The sequence below is a fragment of the Harpia harpyja genome, chromosome 1 (genome assembly GCF_026419915.1).
Source record: "Harpia harpyja isolate bHarHar1 chromosome 1, bHarHar1 primary haplotype, whole genome shotgun sequence".
Lineage (NCBI taxonomy): Eukaryota > Metazoa > Chordata > Aves > Accipitriformes > Accipitridae > Harpia > Harpia harpyja.
Window position 1 is genome coordinate 63,191,943 of NC_068940.1, and position 18,491 is coordinate 63,210,433.

The 18,491-nt window shown below is 37.0% G+C and overlaps 1 protein-coding gene across 1 annotated transcript in view; it reads right to left on the reverse strand.

Moving 5' to 3' along the window:
• Positions 1-18,491, reverse strand: part of STT3B (STT3 oligosaccharyltransferase complex catalytic subunit B) — a 53,418-nt gene that overhangs the window by 26,314 nt on the left and 8,613 nt on the right. The window contains exons 2-4 of the mRNA XM_052797478.1: positions 4,457-4,565; positions 2,395-2,682; positions 613-678 (exon numbers count right to left, since the gene is read on the reverse strand). Of these exons, the coding sequence (XP_052653438.1) occupies positions 613-678; positions 2,395-2,682; positions 4,457-4,565 (463 nt within the window). The remainder of the gene's footprint in view (positions 1-612; positions 679-2,394; positions 2,683-4,456; positions 4,566-18,491) is intronic.

Here is an 18,491-nt window from a genome sequence, read left to right on the forward strand (position 1 = left end):
CCATTTTGCTATTAGTTTTATCTCCTCAATTTTACTACTGTTTTTCCCCTCTGTTAGCCCTCTAGGAACATCTCTGCAATAGCCTCCATTTTCATAGATCAAGAATGAGAAGGGACTTTATGATCGTTTAATATGACATTGAATTCATTCAGCAGTTCTGGTGGTAAGCTTTACTTTATGGCATAATTATACCCAAAGAAATAGCTTTCAGAGTGATATAAGTGTAACTTTGTCCATAAATTTTAAATACTATTATTGCATTTTAGTAATAATGACACACACATGAATAGCAAAATTCCACCTCAATTCACCTGCACCAAAACAAAAATCCCACTGAATCAGAGTACCTATTCACAGCATAGGATCAATTTATAAGTAAAAGTTATCATAATTAAAGAGTTTTTCCAAAAATTGTTTTCACTGCATTTAAATAATAAATATTTTGAAATTTAAAGTATGTTTTTTTACTTATATATTTGTAATATGAAGCAACAATTTTATATTATGGCTCTAACAAAGATTAAAATCTCCTTCTTCTGTTCTTCATCAACATATGGATTATGTAAGCCCTACTCAAATAGTTCAGCTATTATATATATGTAAAAGGCTTACCATGTAAAAGTAGGATAGACAGCAGCAGATTGTCCAAAAGACCGACCCAGTTTTCACAGACTTCACCTTAAAAAATAACCAAGTATTTATGAATAACAAACACTGGACAATATTCCAAAATTTCATTCCAAAACAACTGTCAAGAGAACTTCTTTAGCACATATCAAGTTATATTTGTACGCTTCTGAACTGATGTCCATAAAACCAAACCACAAGCTCAATTCATTTACACACAAAACAGCTTATACCTATCTCTCTAGTTAAAGCAGAGGCAGGATGTAATGCAACTCTCTGCTTCATGATCTGAGGTAGAAAAGTAGTTGCAACACCTCTGTGCTACTTTCTCTGAGACATTAGACCACCTCATAATTCTAAGTGTAGACTATCCATGGCTCACTTTGGCTGGCATCAGACACAACTCTGCAATTACAGATAAAAGACCTATTCTGTAATTTTGAAAAACTCACTTAAGGTTAATGAGAACGTCCAGATACTACTAAAGGTTTAGCATGATCCATAAACTGGCCCAGTAGTATGATTTTGTCTAAAACTGATGGTGGTGATTGTGGTGTGGGAAAATAGGAATGAAAAACCAACATTAAAGCTAGAAAGTTATCTATAAAATATATTTGATTCACACATAATTCTACAAGAGTTTATGCAAACATTATTGCACTATGCAGTTTAGTTAAATAAGAGTTCCATAATAACAGATAACTACGTCTCAGTTGTTACAAAGTAACAACATAGGTTGATTATATTATTGTTATCACAGTATACCTTTACAGCTGCAGTTTAGTCTAAGTCCAGATTTTAAAAAACTGCATTTAAGTAACACCAGCCACTCAGTCATGAAACACCCGAATTCCCTTCCATTATACTCCTACCAACAATATCCTAAGTTTGAAATATTCTAAAGCTAAAAAACTTGTTAGTATGCATCTGCTTATGAAAAGTGGAACCCTTGACAACATCGTGAGAAAAGCTGTAATGACCATGTACATACATGGAGACACTCAAAATGAAAAGTATATGCATTCAAGGAATGCACAAGTGACAGTACCATACAGTGTCTAGGCTGAATTAACAATATTGTTATGCTATTTGTGATATTTCCAAAATAGATGCAACAGTCTAGAAAAACTCCAGCTTGCCTAAACTCCTTCATACAAAACTGCATTACAGATGCAATTCTACATACAGATTAAGGAGTGACAGACAAGTGCACTAGCAAGTAGGCTAATTAAAAGACGTCAGGCTATTTTTTTTTAAGCATGCAAGCAATATTAGTATCTGGCTCTGAACATCTTTGAGTATTTAATTTGGGTGCTTAAGCCAAAGCCCAGACCCTCCATACAGTTGAAAGCTTCTCCAGAAGACAATTCAAAGCACTTAATATTCAGAGTCTACTGCTTTTCACCAGCTAAATAAGGAGGCTAAAAGTTTGATGCTCACATAATACTAATACCTCCAAACTGAAAAACAGAAACAACCCTTCCATTTGCTTTAAATTTATAGACTTACCATCATTATTATTACTACTCCTACTACAGGACACACATACTTCAGCTGAACAGTACCTTTACATAGCAAACTAAAGAGCATGATTACGGAGTTGTTCAGATCACATGACTTCTCAGTACTTGCCTGATCAAGAGCCAAGGGGAAGAGGGATGAGAGGGAGGAAGATAGGAATTCAATGGATTCTAAGAAAAATCAGTCATTTGGTTGGAGGAGGAAACAAAAAACCTTTCCAAAGCAGAAGACTCGGCAATTACTTACCCATAAATAGTATGTGAACTGCAGTGCAAAAATAGCTATGCCTTCATTGTCAAATGATCCTGCTACTGATCGGGATATGTAACCTGGAACTATGGCAATAAAACAGGCAGCTAAAAGCCCTGCTCCCTGGTTCCACAGTTCTCTGGTGAGCAGGAAAGTAGAAATAGCTGTAAGGCCGCTAAAAACTGGTGCTAGGAACACACATACATCTCTTATGTGGACTGTCACGTTAAGCATATTTAAAATCCAATGTATAAGGCCTGCTGTCACCATCAGTCCCGGGTATACCTAAAAGGAGGGAAAAAACAAAACAGAACAAAACCAACCCACTAGGTTACTGCAGAAAACGATCATGGTAGGTTTAGGTAGGCTTATTTGCATATAATTCGCAATGAAACAGTCATTTTTTAAGCTGATATGAGCAGTGAGCAGGTAAAGCTAATGGAATTATTTTAATACTACTTTAATCATGTTTTGACGACACTGCTGAATACCAGAGGTTCTTCAAATTTTACCAAATGCTAACAATTACATATAATCCATTTTGTAAATTAATAAGCAGCATACAGATAATATCCTATCTTGCCTGACATTTATCATATAATGAGAAGAATCTGTTGTTAAGGTATGGAAGCAGAAGCTAAAGTTTGCAAGAGAATTTCAAGCCAGCTAACAGCTTTAAGAAAAAAAACAAAACCCCAAAACTGTAAGACAACAAGAAGAAACACAGCAACATTTCCCAGCCCTATCCATTTTCCTCCAAAATATACCATGCCATTCTTTCACTTCTTGTTACCCATGGAGAAAGAAAGTATGCATCAACGAGATTAATTTTTTTAAGCTGAAAAGCTGACAAGACAGTCAGTTGAGTATTATATATTTGCAAGATATCTGTAGACATCTTTGGATATGAAGGATTAAAATAAAGTCCTATAAAATTGAATTAAGATGTCCTCCAGGAAAGGTAGCATAGACTTATACAAATCTATTGAACCCACTACAGAATATTGGAGAACTTCAAAATATTCTTAATAGGAATTCTACCTTCCCACATTTATCAACATTAGAAAAATCAATATGTACTAGAAAAGTTAATTTGTACTTCACCTGCCTTAGTTTCTTTCAAAAGCTAAGAAGGGCGTTGTACTAAATTAAATTAACAGACAACAGAATTTTTCCCTGCCTATATCCTTGAGACACAGTTTTCAAGACAAACTATTAAAACATTATATACCATATGACTTGCAAAATAATGTATGAAATCAACATTTCAATTCTATTTCCTAAGGGTTTTTACTTCATATAAGACAGGTACGCAAACCCCACATATATATGTTACATAAAAACAGTCTCAAGTATCTCTAAGGTACTACAACAAATAGTGATCTAGTTGTTACAAAAAACTTTGTAAATGCATTTAAATAGTATGTACTATAATTAAGAAGTTTAATGCACTTTCACACATTAAGTAACACGTGGCTCAGTGTTACTAAAGCTATTATACCAATGAACGATATTTGTATTCCGATTGCTTCATACACCTTTCCTGTCTTGTAACTTGCATCGATACCAACCTTACCTACTCCTGATGCTTCACACAGGTGCCCCACTGATTTAATTTCAAAAGGTCTTTTCCCAGTAAAATCCTAACATTTTCCATACACACATGAAGTCCACTCAACATATACCACTGGATTAAAACTTGTGCCTTATGAGATTCAGATAACTTTAAAAAAAAAAAATTTTTTTCATTTCATGTACCAGAATTACATGAGTCATACTACACTTATTTATTACTATTAGAAGTTCATATGTAAGGAAGTGAAACTCAGTTCTGTATTTCTTGTTCACAGTATGCTGTTGGATAAAGACTAAAGCATGTTGACTTACTGTCTTAGCTCCTGCAGCAAAAAATTAAAAACATCTTGCTATTCCCTCTGCAGCAATTTGACAATTAAAAGCATATTTTATTAAGATTCTCCTTTTATCAATGTCAAATTTGTATTGAAAGTTCAAAAAACCTACTGCAAAGTCATCTTTAAGTTATTATTACAATACTTACAGTTCCACCTACTATTCTTCCCAGTGGATACCATGCTCTTTCATCAAACCAATTTAAAAATTCATAAAACCCATGGGATGCAAGATGATGTGTTGATCTATAGTTAAACCTAGAAAGAAATACAGGAAAAGAAGGGAGGGGGAAGATAAATATCAAGAACCTAAATTTTAGGCATACCTTAAGTCATCTGTTTTCTAAGACCTAGAAAATAATTAAACTTCAGCATCTCATTTAGTATATAAGTACAATGGCCCTCTCTAAATCTATAGAGTTTTAAAGTAAATTACTAAGCCTTCAGTTACTAACCACTTCATTTTCTTCATTTCTACAGCCAGTGCATATACACAGATGAAATGTTACAGGTTTGGGTGGGTTTTTTAAAACATTAAAGTTTTCTGTCACTCTAACAAACACTCCTGGCATTTTCTGCATTCCTTTTTAAAGCCAGTTTTCAAATATAGTCTATCAACCTATTATTTTCCACATCCAGAATACCACTTAAGCAGAATCAAGATCATGGAAGAATCAATGCAAGACTCCCATTCTGAGACAGGACGGCTACCCAGTACATCTGCTGCTGCTCTATTTCATGAAACATTGAGAGGTGACATAATGTAATAATATGCAAAAAAGGGAATCAGTCTATTTGTTCACACTATCAAACTAATGGCCTTGACATTATTCCTTTCTTTCAATCAATAAGAACCTATACAACGTAGAATCTATGTAGATGAAGTTTCACCTTCAAAGTTTGTACATTCTCTGCTGCAGAAAATTCCTTGTACAGCAAAAGCCTTCCCATGCATTCCTTCAGTGCAGTCTTCCACATTGCCCATACACCATTAAAAAACACTGATGGATTGCCACCAAGGCATTAATATTCCACTTTTCTGACACGTAATTTTTCCAACTTCTCAAACTTCAGATAGCAAAACCTTTCAAGTATTACAAAGTCCATTAATTCTTCAAATTAGGTATCACACTGCTGTGAGAAGAACTGCAGTGCATGTTACCCCAAACTGCAACTCTTTCATGATCATTTGAAAGCCAAACTAACAAGGCTGCAGGTATTGATGCTGTAAAGTTTTGTAAAGAAAGTTTAGGCTTAGAAAAGCCTCAGTGAACACCACTTCTGAAACAAGCAACATCCACAAACCCAACCCTCCTAATAGATATTCTAATTGGAATTTAGATAACAACGTGAAATTCATTAGTTAAAGAAGTATTAAAGATTGTATTCATTAGTTAAGAAGTTCAGATGACTAAATTGAATACCGTAACAGACAACAGGTTAGATGAGCAAACCACCATGAAAGACTTCCAAAGACAGTTAGTATTCAAGACTAGAAAAGCTTACGTGTGTTTTTCATTTTGTCTATTTTATGAAAGTATGCACTTATATCACTAACATGCATCACTTCTAACACCGATTTTAAAACTACATCAAATTCTTTCATATATCTAGGATTCCCAAAATATCACAGGTCTACTTTGAACTAATTAATTTTACCAGAAAAAAGCTAATGTAATTCACGACTATAAGACCCATCAAGTTCCTACTTGTTTAATCAGTACAAGTCCAGTATCTGAAGTGCAACCACACAGAGGTTATGAGCAGATTTCTTCATCTACACAGTGAAAGAAGAAAAATAATTGAAATTCAGGTCCAGATGTCAGCAAACTTGCATGTTTCTACTGACAGAACTATCATAGCATCAGTCAAGTAACATTAAAAATAAGTAAATAAAAAAAAAAGAGCGCAGTATTTTCAGGAACACTCTCTCACATGTTAAATAAGCAGTTATATACGATACACTAACTGATAAAACTGTAGACTTTCAAAAGTAATTAGTCATGTTTATATAAGAAAATTCACACAAACTTCAATCATTCTGACCTAGAAATCTTTGTATCAAACAGCAATGTGACATTTGTTTCTAATAAGCCTGCAACTATTCCCATTTGACTAGATTTCTAAATATTAATTAATTCTCCAGTTCTGAACTGTCAAGTATAATGTGATTTATGAAATGCTGTACCTGTAAAATTAGCCTCTTATCTTAGTATAGCAAGGTCTATTGTTAATTTGTTTAGTGCCAAATGCCTGCAGTATGGTACAAGACAAAGCAGGAGTTCCATGTTGCACAGGATGCATACAATCCAGCCAGCTATGGACCGGACTTAAAATGCACTGAAAACCCAGCCAATGTTGTTATCCTAGAACTTTAAAAAGGAAACAAGAAAGATATTTACTAACATGAATTACTTTCAACTTTTTAAATCCTGACTCAAACTCACAGAGGCTACAAAAGTATGACTAATGTTTACTTTTAGAGTATTAAAAGATTAGTTAAACAAATTAAATAGGCAAGAAGAATACATATTGACATTCTCCTCATGTTTTGAACTAGTAAAGCTTCATAACTGACTTCAGAAGGATGCGAACAACTGTCTTGTGCTTTGGCAGCATCCCATTAAGTCTTTAATAACAATGAATTACCACGCAAAATTGAAATGCAACATAACAGCATTCTACTTCTACCACTTAAGAGGTAAGAATTTAATCTTCCCTCCTAATATACTTCTGGATAGATACAAATCTATTAACCCCTTCTCTCAAAAAGCAATTGATTCTTTTGCCACAAATGAAAGCATGCAGACACAGCTGGGCATGTCTTTACAGCAGAAATTATTAGCAATACTATAGGTACATTAATTTTTCACTGCGAGAAAACCTATAGGTGAGAATGAGAAAAAACATTCTGACAACAGAAACCTAAGAAAAATATTTAGAAGCTTAACTACAGCATGTCAATTTGACTTTAGGGGAGGAAAAAAAAAAAAAAAGTGCTCACTTCACCTCCCACTAGGTAACCTGCAAACAAAAATAAGTTAAAATGTAAATATAAACATATGCATACATAAGGAGAAGCTTGATGAGTAATGCTGCATATCAAAGCCAGCTTCAGGCACTGACAAAGTGGCAACAGCGGGCAGTCCACGAGACAACAGTATGGTCTAGCAATCATATGATGCCAGTATTACACCCTGATACTGCTTACCCACTTCATAGCACTCTACTCCTTAGAGACAAGCCTGAACCTTGTAAAACTGTTTCCCATTTGGCCAGAATGGAGAGAGGCAAGAGTCCCTTTGACTGGAGTTCACACTGGAGTTCCAGCCTGTCCAGTACAGCAGCACAGAAACAGCAGCGATGCCCTGGCCATCTGCCAGCCCAGGCATATCACCATTGCTGTTAGCAAAATGTTCCCAGGCACCGCAGAGTAAGGTGATAAGCAGTACAGCAGCACAGCAAGCAGTGAAAGCAAAAAGCAGCCACTAACGAGCACTAGACTCTAAGATACAGTGAGGCAAGCAAGCCCCATGGCAAGCACAGAAGCCTGCCCATTAACAGCTAAACAGCAATAACAGCTATAAATTCAATCTAGCACATTCCAGTCAAACCTGTTGTTATCTTGAATCCTCTGAGCGCCACGTTGGGCACCAAAAGGACTGTCATGGTTTAACCCCAGCCAGCAACTAAGCCCCACACAGCCACTCCCTCACTACCCCCTGGTTTGGTTGTGGGAGAGAATCAGAAGGGTAAAAGTGAAAAAACTCGTGAACCGAGATAAAAGACAGTTTAATAAGTAAAGCAAAAGCCACACGCACAAGCAAAGCAAAACAAGGAATCCATTCACTACTTCCCGTGGGCAGACAGGTGTTCAGCCATCTCCAGGAAAGCAGGGCTCCATCACACCTAACGGTGACTTGGGAAGACAAACGCCATCACTCTGAACCTCCCCCCAGATTTATATGCTGAGCATGACATCATATGGTCTGGAATATCTGTTTGGTCAGTTGGGATCGGCTGTCCCAGCTGTGTCCCCTCCCAACTTCTTGTGCCCCCCAGCCTCCTCGCTGGTGGGGTGGGGGGAGGAGTAGAAAAGGCCTTGGCTCTGTGTAAGCCCTGCTCAGCAGTAACAAAAACATCCCTGTGTTACCAACACTGTTTTCAGCACAAATCCAAAACACAGCCCAATACTAGCTACTGTGAAGAAAATTAACACTATCCCAGCCAAAACCAGCACATCCAGAATGGAGAGCACTGCTAACAAACAGCAAGTATCACAAGCCATAGTCACACAACCTTCTTACTCTCTTGGTACTTTTCAAACTATGTTTGAAACACAGCACAGTGGTATTGTATTTCTTCAGCAGTACTGTCATGGTATCTACAACTATCTATAGGTTTCATAGGTGTGTAAAATAGCCCTAGGAAATATCAGAAAAAGTGCTGCCTTTGCTTATGCCCGCATCCTGGAGATTTAGGGGCTGCAGCTGAGGAGGGAATCAGAACGGAGACAAGAACAGCCAGGATTGGGTAGGGGTTGCATTTCAGGCTTGGGCATCACTGTCTTCCCTGGTTCTTCCATCTCCAGCAGCAGCAAGCATAGGTGATATTTAGGTTTTTTATCCAACCCTCTTTCTGACTGGCTAGACATTAGCCAAGGAGACACAGGAACTGGAGTACACTGCTGGTTACAGTGATTAAATAGGGTGCAGTACTGTGTTGCAGAACCAGACTGAAGGAAAGGATCCCTTTTCTCCCACCCATCTGATCTTGAGGTATGGGAACTGCTCACCCATCTCCTAAGATTCCCTCTCATTCTCTCTCATCCCTCTGAGGCAAGCCAATTTGAGACAGACCTGAGAAGAATAAAGAACAAAATTATGTGAAGCACATGCCTAATTAAGAACTTAGCTTGAAAGACTCAGTCCATGTTGTAAAGAAGATACACACTTGCTAACATTCAGCAGAGAAGAGCTCTTAAGGACCTGACTGACTAACACCAGTAAGCGTTGACTTTTCTTATTTTAGCTGATGTTCTAGGAGGAAAAGTGATACTTTGCTGTTCTCCTTGCCTCTTTCTGTCAGGCCTGTAGTTTGAACTGTCTCCTCCTCTGAGCTAAGCTTTAAAGGAATCATCAAACAATCCTAAGTCTTTGTACATTTCAGAATTCAAAGCCCCAACCACCAAATTATGCTGGTATTGTAGTTTGAACATTTTGGGGGATGCTCTAATGATCACAAAAGCACTCTATGTATGGTACCATTAATTTTGTGGCACTATTGGAGATACCTATATTATAGTTGGTTCAGCAGACAACTTAAGAGGAGTTAATAAAGACATGGTTCTCATTTTCAAAGCATATTTCAATTTCAGCATAGAACAGAACACAAGCAGCAACAGCAAAATAACTGAGCAGAGGCATAATTTTTTTTTTAGTAGCAACATTAATTTGGAAAGCTTAACTAGGCAACTTGCAAAATAAAGCCTGTAAAGTTTTCAGTTGTATGTTACGTACTGTTAATATACAATCTTAACTATCTTTTCATGCTTGGGTTTGATTTTTATTCCACCCTATGAACTGCTTTTTTGATGACACAAGGTAATGCTGTAGGATGATAAGTTAATGCTAGTCACAGTGATCACTTGCTCTATCCAGGAGCTATAGAGTTCTCCAGCACCTCACAGCAACAATTACTGCTATATTTATAAGGAGACATCTTTGGCTTTGACATTCCTAAGTTCAGTATTTCCTTGACAAAAGTACTATTTAAGATGAACATTCCAATAAAATTCAGCCTACTGAGAAAGTAAGAACATACAGGAAAAGAGCACACGTACAGTAATGCAATTACTTCATCTAGATCTTAACAACATTCAAGGCAAATTACACTGACAGCAATGGAATTCATTTGACCCTCCCATTACAACAGAGCTCAAGATCAGAGTGTTGCTTCTTGTGGGAATGTTGACTGTCTAAAGCCCTGTCAATTTCATGCTACTATTACCCCATCACCTAGACTTTTTATCTGGCATTTTATAGCCATGTGAGAATATGTAATCTCTTTACTAGCACAATCTGTTGAAAATTTTCTAAGCCTGCAATTATAAAGGCTTCTCTGCTCTAAAAGTCTTCAGCTGCAGATGCACAAAATTTTCACATCTGCAAACTCGGAAAAATGACATGATACAAACTAACTGTGAACATTACAAGCTATCCGAGCAATTCCAGGAGTCAGTTTTTAATGCAAATGTAGATTACAGAATCAATTCTGCCATACAGTATCTAGAGATGGCAAGTCTAGATTCTTGAAAAAGATAGTTGCAGATTGACTCCATATCTGACATATTCTTTGCATCCAAAGGAAGAATTTATTCAGTGCAACACTTTTATGGCAAATTTAATGAGAAAGTTCAGTAACTTCCACTGAAACAAAGAAACATATATACAGTATTCCATACTAAATTTCAAAACACCTGCTTGCCTACATATTATACTACAAGCACAACATCCTGAAAGTCTTATTCTGAAGTCTGTATCTACGAATAAGCAATTACCACAATGATTTTTGCATATGGTTTTTAAAATGGAAGTACAGTACCCCATCAATCACATAATGAATTCGAGGCACTACAGCAGTATTTCTCATCATGAAAATGCTTACTTGTGTTGAGTTTATAACCTTGGAAAGTATGTATGGACATTTAAGCCAGTTTCAGCTAATCAAGATCAGAATTCTGCACAGCAATACCTGTAGGCAGAAGTACTTATGACAGGTGAAAAGCCTTTCCTACTGCCCACAACCTAAACCCAAGGTGTTACAGACCTCACAGTAAGAATGGAGAGGCCCAACTGATCTTTAGGGGTTTTGTTGCAAGTAGGGCCATTTGAAAAGAGAAATACACATCCTGCAAGTTGACTGTCAACCAGAAGTCTAATGTTTGATAAGAGAATTGGTAGCAGTACTATCATTCTGAGTTTCCTCAGGTTCAGTATTGGTCATGATCCTGCTTTTGATTTCAGATTTCCTAATTCTGAACAAACACACTCACTCAAAAATGTGGCGAAGACTCCTTTGTTATAGGAAGAATAGTTAGTACACTGAAGTAATAAAAATGGCAGGAGGTTCTGCAGTGATGTGGCCACCTAAATTCAGAAAACATGGAAATTCTGAGTCAAAGGAGGAAGAATTTTCTGTTCCTGGAATCCAGCCGAGCAACAAAACTCCTCCTGTTTGTAATACCATTAGAATAATCCCTGATGGAGAAGAACCGTAGAAAGTCCAGGCAGAAAAAAAAGCTGGGTGGCACAACCCGAAGGGAACCTATTTTTTCAGGTCCAACATTCAACCGTGTTCAGTGGAAATCCTGAAGAATGCCAGAACGGTTATAGAATAACCATTAAGAATATCAGAATGTCCCCAGTTGTTTAAGAAGGATTACAGCATTCATACTCCACTACTTGGCATGGTATTTTCACTGCCTGCAATAAGATGTCACGCTTAGCAAGTGCTAAAATCAAGAACTGCATGCTGCCAGTTTCTTAATGATATGAAATTCTACAGGGAGCATACAGTTACTCTAACTTCTTCAGAGAGCCCAGGGCATCTTCAGTATTTTTGCTGAAGAGCTGCAAGCTTTTTAATTCCACGACCACAGCTTATAGTTTTCACACAATATACCACATCTGAAGCCACAATATACTTCCCATCATCACTGTAGCGGGCGTATATCTGCCTACAGTTTCAGACACTTCCTATGGTGCCTATTAGGCTTTTTCATGACTTTTTTCTGTCTTTTGAACTATTCCATGTCTCAAGGCAAATTATTAAGAAAAGCATTAGTTTTATCAATACTAAAAGACATACTTCACCAGTGAAGTGTGCCATTCATAAAATTTAACAACATTTTAGACCTAAGAAGAAAGTGATGATGACATTTTTTCTTGGGACAGTCAAAATTCTGAAGAGTTTTCAATGGTAAGGGGAAAATCGAATGCTCGTTCTCTGCTCTACTGGATATACACTTCACTGCAGATACTACACTATGACTGGCATCAATACTGATGGCAATACTGGTTCCATATCCTTTGACAGCATCAGCTTCTTAAAAGGCATCTCTTCTCTGCTCAACACAATATTAACTACCACAAACTCAAAAGGCTCTATAGTGTTATGTCTGTTTCTTTCTGAGTGCTATTGGGCTACTCTGTAGCACATTAGCCTTGCATCTTGCAACTCTGAAGGCTTTGCATGGAATTCAAGAATATGTTCAAGGAGGATGTTTCTTTTGGATGAAACAGATTCATGCTGTACTTGTTTTTAACATGATGGAGGCAGCTTAACTTCAGAATCTTCTAAGTTAAAGGCTGGTACATGAAGATTTGGTCAGGAGAAAGGAATTCAAAAGGCAATTAGCTAAATAATATATTTTAAGAAGCAAAATATTCTTTCTGTGAGAAATGTGATACTAGAAATCAATGGGCTGAACATGACTGCTTCACAAGAAGTGACTGGGAACAGAGGATGGCTAGCTCCCAAGTCACTTCTTTCATGGTCTTCTACTATAGAACAAAGCAACATGTAACACCTAAACAACTATAGTGGACTCTTACTAAACTGATCTCAAACATACTACCTGCTATCCTGTAGCAAGATCCAATACGTACCCAGAAAAGAATACTAAGTTTTTTAATAGTCTGAAATACAGAGCAAAATAAAGGATATTTCTCATTCATTGCAGGTACTTATATTTTAACTATTTGGGAGTATGTGGCACAGTTATCTCTATTACATAATAAAAGTCACCTATATGCTACAGTGCAGTGGCAACTATGGAAGTAGTAGCTACACCAAAATGCAGTTGAACTAACTTCACAATCACTTCCCTTTAAGTGAAATTTAAGAAATCAGTCTGGATGCAAGGTGGCCTGGCAGACTGTTTCTACGCTGTAAAATACAAGACACGGTAAAAAGTAAACAGGACCCTTAGAAAAGCTCTAGATCCCCAACATCCCATGTAATATTTAAGCAATGACAATCTCATTTCTGGCAGAACATTTAAACAGTTACAGCACCATAGAAGAGCTTTAGCAGAAACTATTGTGTTCACCCCTCAATAACCAACAGCCTGTTGCTTGAACTTCTGTGTAACATGAGAAAGAGTACGTCCAGCCAGAATCGGACATTACATATCAAACCACTCTGAACAGATTACGTCAACATAGTTTTTTGTTAGCTCACAGAAATTAAAAGAATCTACAGTATTGTGGTTGCATGTCAGCAGTCTAAGTCAGTTTAGCAAGTTAAAATAAGGTAGTGTTTCATCCAATATTCCTTAAATATTTGCTCTTTAGTACATCTCTTAATGCACCTGCTATTCTTCCTCCTGCAACTAGCTCTCAGTTACCTGAATTCTCTGACTATGCTTCCTTTCAGTTGTCCTTTCTGTATGTAGATTATGTTTAGTCCAAGAAGCTGGACCTCTCATATTGCACCTGTTCAGCTCCACCTGTTGCAATATTGACTTACTGACTTTTTACTACAACAAACGCTGAAAAACTAACAATTAATGTTTCAGAGTGGATAACACAAAGCATCACCAGAGCAGAACCAGACAGTCTATCTAACTTGAACTTCTGTCCAGTGATTGAGGCTGGGTTAGAGACCTAATTTTATCTAATTTAAATATGTCTGCTCAAATTCTACTTAACCCTTCAGTAATCTGGCATAAATAGACATAAATATTGCATTCATCAGGCATGTAGCAGGGACCAGGCAATTTTCCACAGTAGGTATGTACATATATAGCTATACATATATAGCTACCTGTAGAACAAACCAAACAATACACCTAGGGTTTGCAGAAACCTAGAGATAGATCTAATCATGCCCTAATCAAATAAAGCTGAAAAGAAAAAGGCATGAATATAGCCCAAAGTGCAAAAGAATAAAGGGCGGGGGTGGGGGTGGGGGTGAGATTCACAGCTCCAGGATGGATGCCTTGTACTCAATTATACACTCACCCAAATTTAACTGTGGCAGTTACCCTTCGGCTGACCTTTGCTAGTTAAGAGGAGTGCAGAAACACTCATAATCCACTTTTGCACCCAGATCAGACAAATTAGCTTGAATCACAGCTAAAAAGCAAACCACTCTAAAGATTATCTAAACTATTTCACCTTATTTTTCTCTGAAGCAGATTAGGAGTACTCACATGATCTATTAATACAGTCCAACAGAAGAGATGGTAGCCTCCAGCTGAGGGCAGAAAGTCTTCCAGCTGTTTGCAGAGTGACTGCATATTCTCATACTGGAGGATACTGATGTGGGAATAGGATGTCACCAACAGAATAAACAAAGACCAGGAAAGAAGATGACAGCAGAAAGTGGTCTTCATCCTTCCCTACAATACACAGACTGGAGTTTATCTTTCTAACCATATTTTGCATTCTTGATCCACTTTCAATGCCTGATTTATTCTGAAATAAGTATGGCAAGCAGAATTTGAAATCAGTTATCCACTACATTCATTTTATCTTTCATACTGTTTCTAATAAGTCTAAATAAATTTTTAAAAAAGGCAAGTTTTCACTGAATTTAATTCAACCTGTTAAGAATTGTTACCAATGTTTCTTTAAAAACTATGCACAAGAAACACAAAAGTGTAATAACAAAACATTATTTGCTTTTTATTAGGTATCCTCACAGAAACAACACAGATTAAGTGTACTGCAGTGACTACAGTGCTCAGCACTGAAGATAGTATTTGTAATTAATATTAAATTCCTGCCATGTACAATGTGAAATTAAAGTTACATGGTTTTTTTTTCTCATTATGTGATGGAATTTCTAGTACTGCTTAGTCTTACTATATTGTAGCTATCAAACTACTTCACTGTGCTCCCATCACTTTAGTAAAATCCAATTCATGTTTAGAAGTGATCTTAAAGGGGCTTTTAAAAAAAAGAACATAAAATAAAAACATGGAGGTGGGGAAACATCATTAAGATGAGCTAGGCTTAATATTACACACACATATGTTCTGAAGCTGTGATGCCTTTCTGCCACAAATGCTATTACGGAAATATTCACAGACTACACCCACCATTGCCTTATCTTTCTTACGTCCAGGAGCATGTCCTTTCCAAAACACATCACCTCCTTGACCAGCTGGCTACATTAGTATACAGTTTGGTAGCTACAGCCCTTCTGTCTTATATTAATGAACAGTAAAAGGGATGAGTTTAATTTCTAATGCCATTTTATTTATTAAATAACAAGTACAGACTTGAGGTACCATGCCTTCCCCTTCTCCCCCATTGCCACATGAAATGCAGTAAGGCAAAATGAACATCTTGTTGCCCATGAAAAGGAATGCGGAAAGAAGGATACTAAAGCAAGACGATCAGCTGCAGTTCAGGCAGGGTTGAAAAGAGGTGTATTGCAGGGGATACGTGAGAGTTGTTGGAAGGACCTAGCAGAAGTTCTCAAGGGATAGTTCTTAGGTCACATAATCCTAAATCTTCTCTCTCCTCGCTCTCCAGATGTGAATTTTTAATTGGTCTGTTCCAGGACCTTTCACACTTCAATTCCCACCAGACTATATGCCCCCTCAACTCTCTCTCCACAAATGTGCATTTAAATTAGAAACTCAGAGTTAGCCTTCCTGATTCAGAAAAGGGATTTGGCTCTAGATCCCCAACATCCCATATAACCATTTAAGCAATGACAATCTTATTTCTGGCAGAACTTGTAAACAGTTACAGCACAGCAGAAGAGCGTTAGCAGAAACTGTTGGTATGTTCACCCCTCAATAGCCCAAGACCTGTTGGTCACAGAACTCATGGATACTTGAGATCAGATCAGGGTACAAGATGTGCCAATACAGTAGCTCACTGCCACTGGAAAAGGGGAGTTTCCCCTCTCCCTGCATCCAGCTGCAGATCCTGACACCTGCGCTTACCAGATTTCTGCGAGTTGCCTTAACTTGTTAACACAGCAGAAAACTATCCCAGGAAATGTCCAACAGATGATGGGAAATTCAAGAGAACTGCTCCACTTGATTAGATGCAAATAAGGCCAATTTACACCAGCAAAGACAAGCTTAGCAGCACCTTGTTATATTGTAGATACTCAAGAGTCAGGCTTTACTTAACACACTCTGAACTGCCACAGCAGCTTCCTGGAGGTTCTCGAAAGAACCTTTGGAATCATCTTCCATGTGTTTTTCAATGCGCAAATGATATCCACAGGTACTCCAGCACAGCATATTAGATATTGAGATAGAAGACAACACTACTTAACTTCCCAGGTAAAAGTACCATTCGACTAACATTTAAAGCTGTTCTGTGGCTTTTTCTCCTTGAAGGTAGCCCTGAAAGAAGACAGCAGATTGCACTGTATGGAACATACTACCACAAAGCAAAACCATAATGCACATAGGTAAGAATGCTGTGTTGAAACTAGAGTATGATGGAGGCATAAGGAAAAAGGGACCCTGAAGTTGACTTACTAAAGCAAAAGCTAGAAAATAAAATTCAGTGATGAAACAATTACACAAGAGATATCATCCAGTCTTCTCCCAAGCAAAAACTGGGCTTAACTGTGGGAGGGTGGGGCAAGTGTGGTAAAGCAGTGGTGGATTACAAAATTAAAGCCCTAAAGATTCCTTGGCTCCTGAAGGTGTTTAGCCATAGGAGAAAAATTACATCACTAACTGACCTGAGACATCACAAATTAAGATACTGTGGCAAATGTTTAAGGTAGTCTCTCCAATGTCAAAATCCATTTTCTATTTGGCAACTGAAAGATTAAAATTGTTACAGAGTAAAATGAGTTGTGAGACATATGCAACAGTTTTTCAAATATTACTTCAGACGTCTGACATTAGATAAATCATTCTAGTCAGCTGTATAAGATAAAACAGTCAAAACAGTAGCAGTACACAACTTCTTGGAGAACTCAAACACTGCATTGGCTTTCATGACTCTTGTTCTACAGTAAAGTAAGCCAAAGAGACACCCATTTACTTCTGTTGTTAACATCAATATAATAATGCCAAAGCTCCAATTTTGTTTTGCCGACTTTCTAAATTAGAAGAATAGCAATTTTAAGACATTTTATCTATTGCCAGAGAAAGAATTAAAGGCATTTTAAAGGCCTTTAATACCCAAATGATAACTCTAAATATTTCAACATGAAGATGAAACTGTCTTTTTCAAGATATACATTCCAAACAATATTTATGAAAATCTAAGTTATTCAACTGAACTTCCAAATGCTGCTTGGGATAAGTTTAGAATAGGAATGAAGCACATTTGACATAAGTAATACACCACAGAAAGAAAAAAAAAAAAAAGGTGGATAAATGTAAAGAAAAGTATTCAGGACAAGTAGGCTTGTTTTGTTACATTTTGCTTCTGCATCAAGGAAATGCATTGCTGTATTTTCAAATCTTCTAGCTATACCACACAAGTATTCTGTTCAACATGTGGTCTTCCCAATCAGCTGCATCATCAAACAGGTACTTTCCATACCTAGATTTCCTTAAAATATCCATCTATTGGGAAGATTGGAATCAAAATAAATAAAATCACACTCCCTGGATTTAAAGAAGTTGACTACCATTTATAGGATAATAATCGCAAAAAATGAACGCAGAGACTGAAAATAAAGCAAAGAATTCACAAAATGTAGGCTGCCCAGCCACGTGTGCTGGAACAGTTTAAAATTACATAACGACATGCTATTTTTCCCTTCTGCAAAATCCATTTACTATTCAACAAACAGGATAGATGCTGCCCATCCATACAGTGAGCCACTCTTTTCAAATAAATGTAAATACTGTGGAAAACAGTCTAGAAGATAATAGCAATCCCATTAAGAACACCACCAAAAATCAATAATCAAACCAAACTCACATCCTCAGTTGCAATGTAGTTTCCCAAGGGTTTTTGTTTGTTTTAAGCGAGGGAAGTTTTGAAAAGGTGTTTTGTAATTCTATCTTCGTGGATTATGAGCTGAGCAGAACTCCAACATGCTCTTTACCTAACAAACTAACATAACCCATATAAATCAATTGACATAGAAAATGATATGATAAGCATAGTAACACCCGGAATTAATTATCATTACAGTCCACATACACCAGTCATTTATATTAGATGGGCTCTTTAAAAAGTA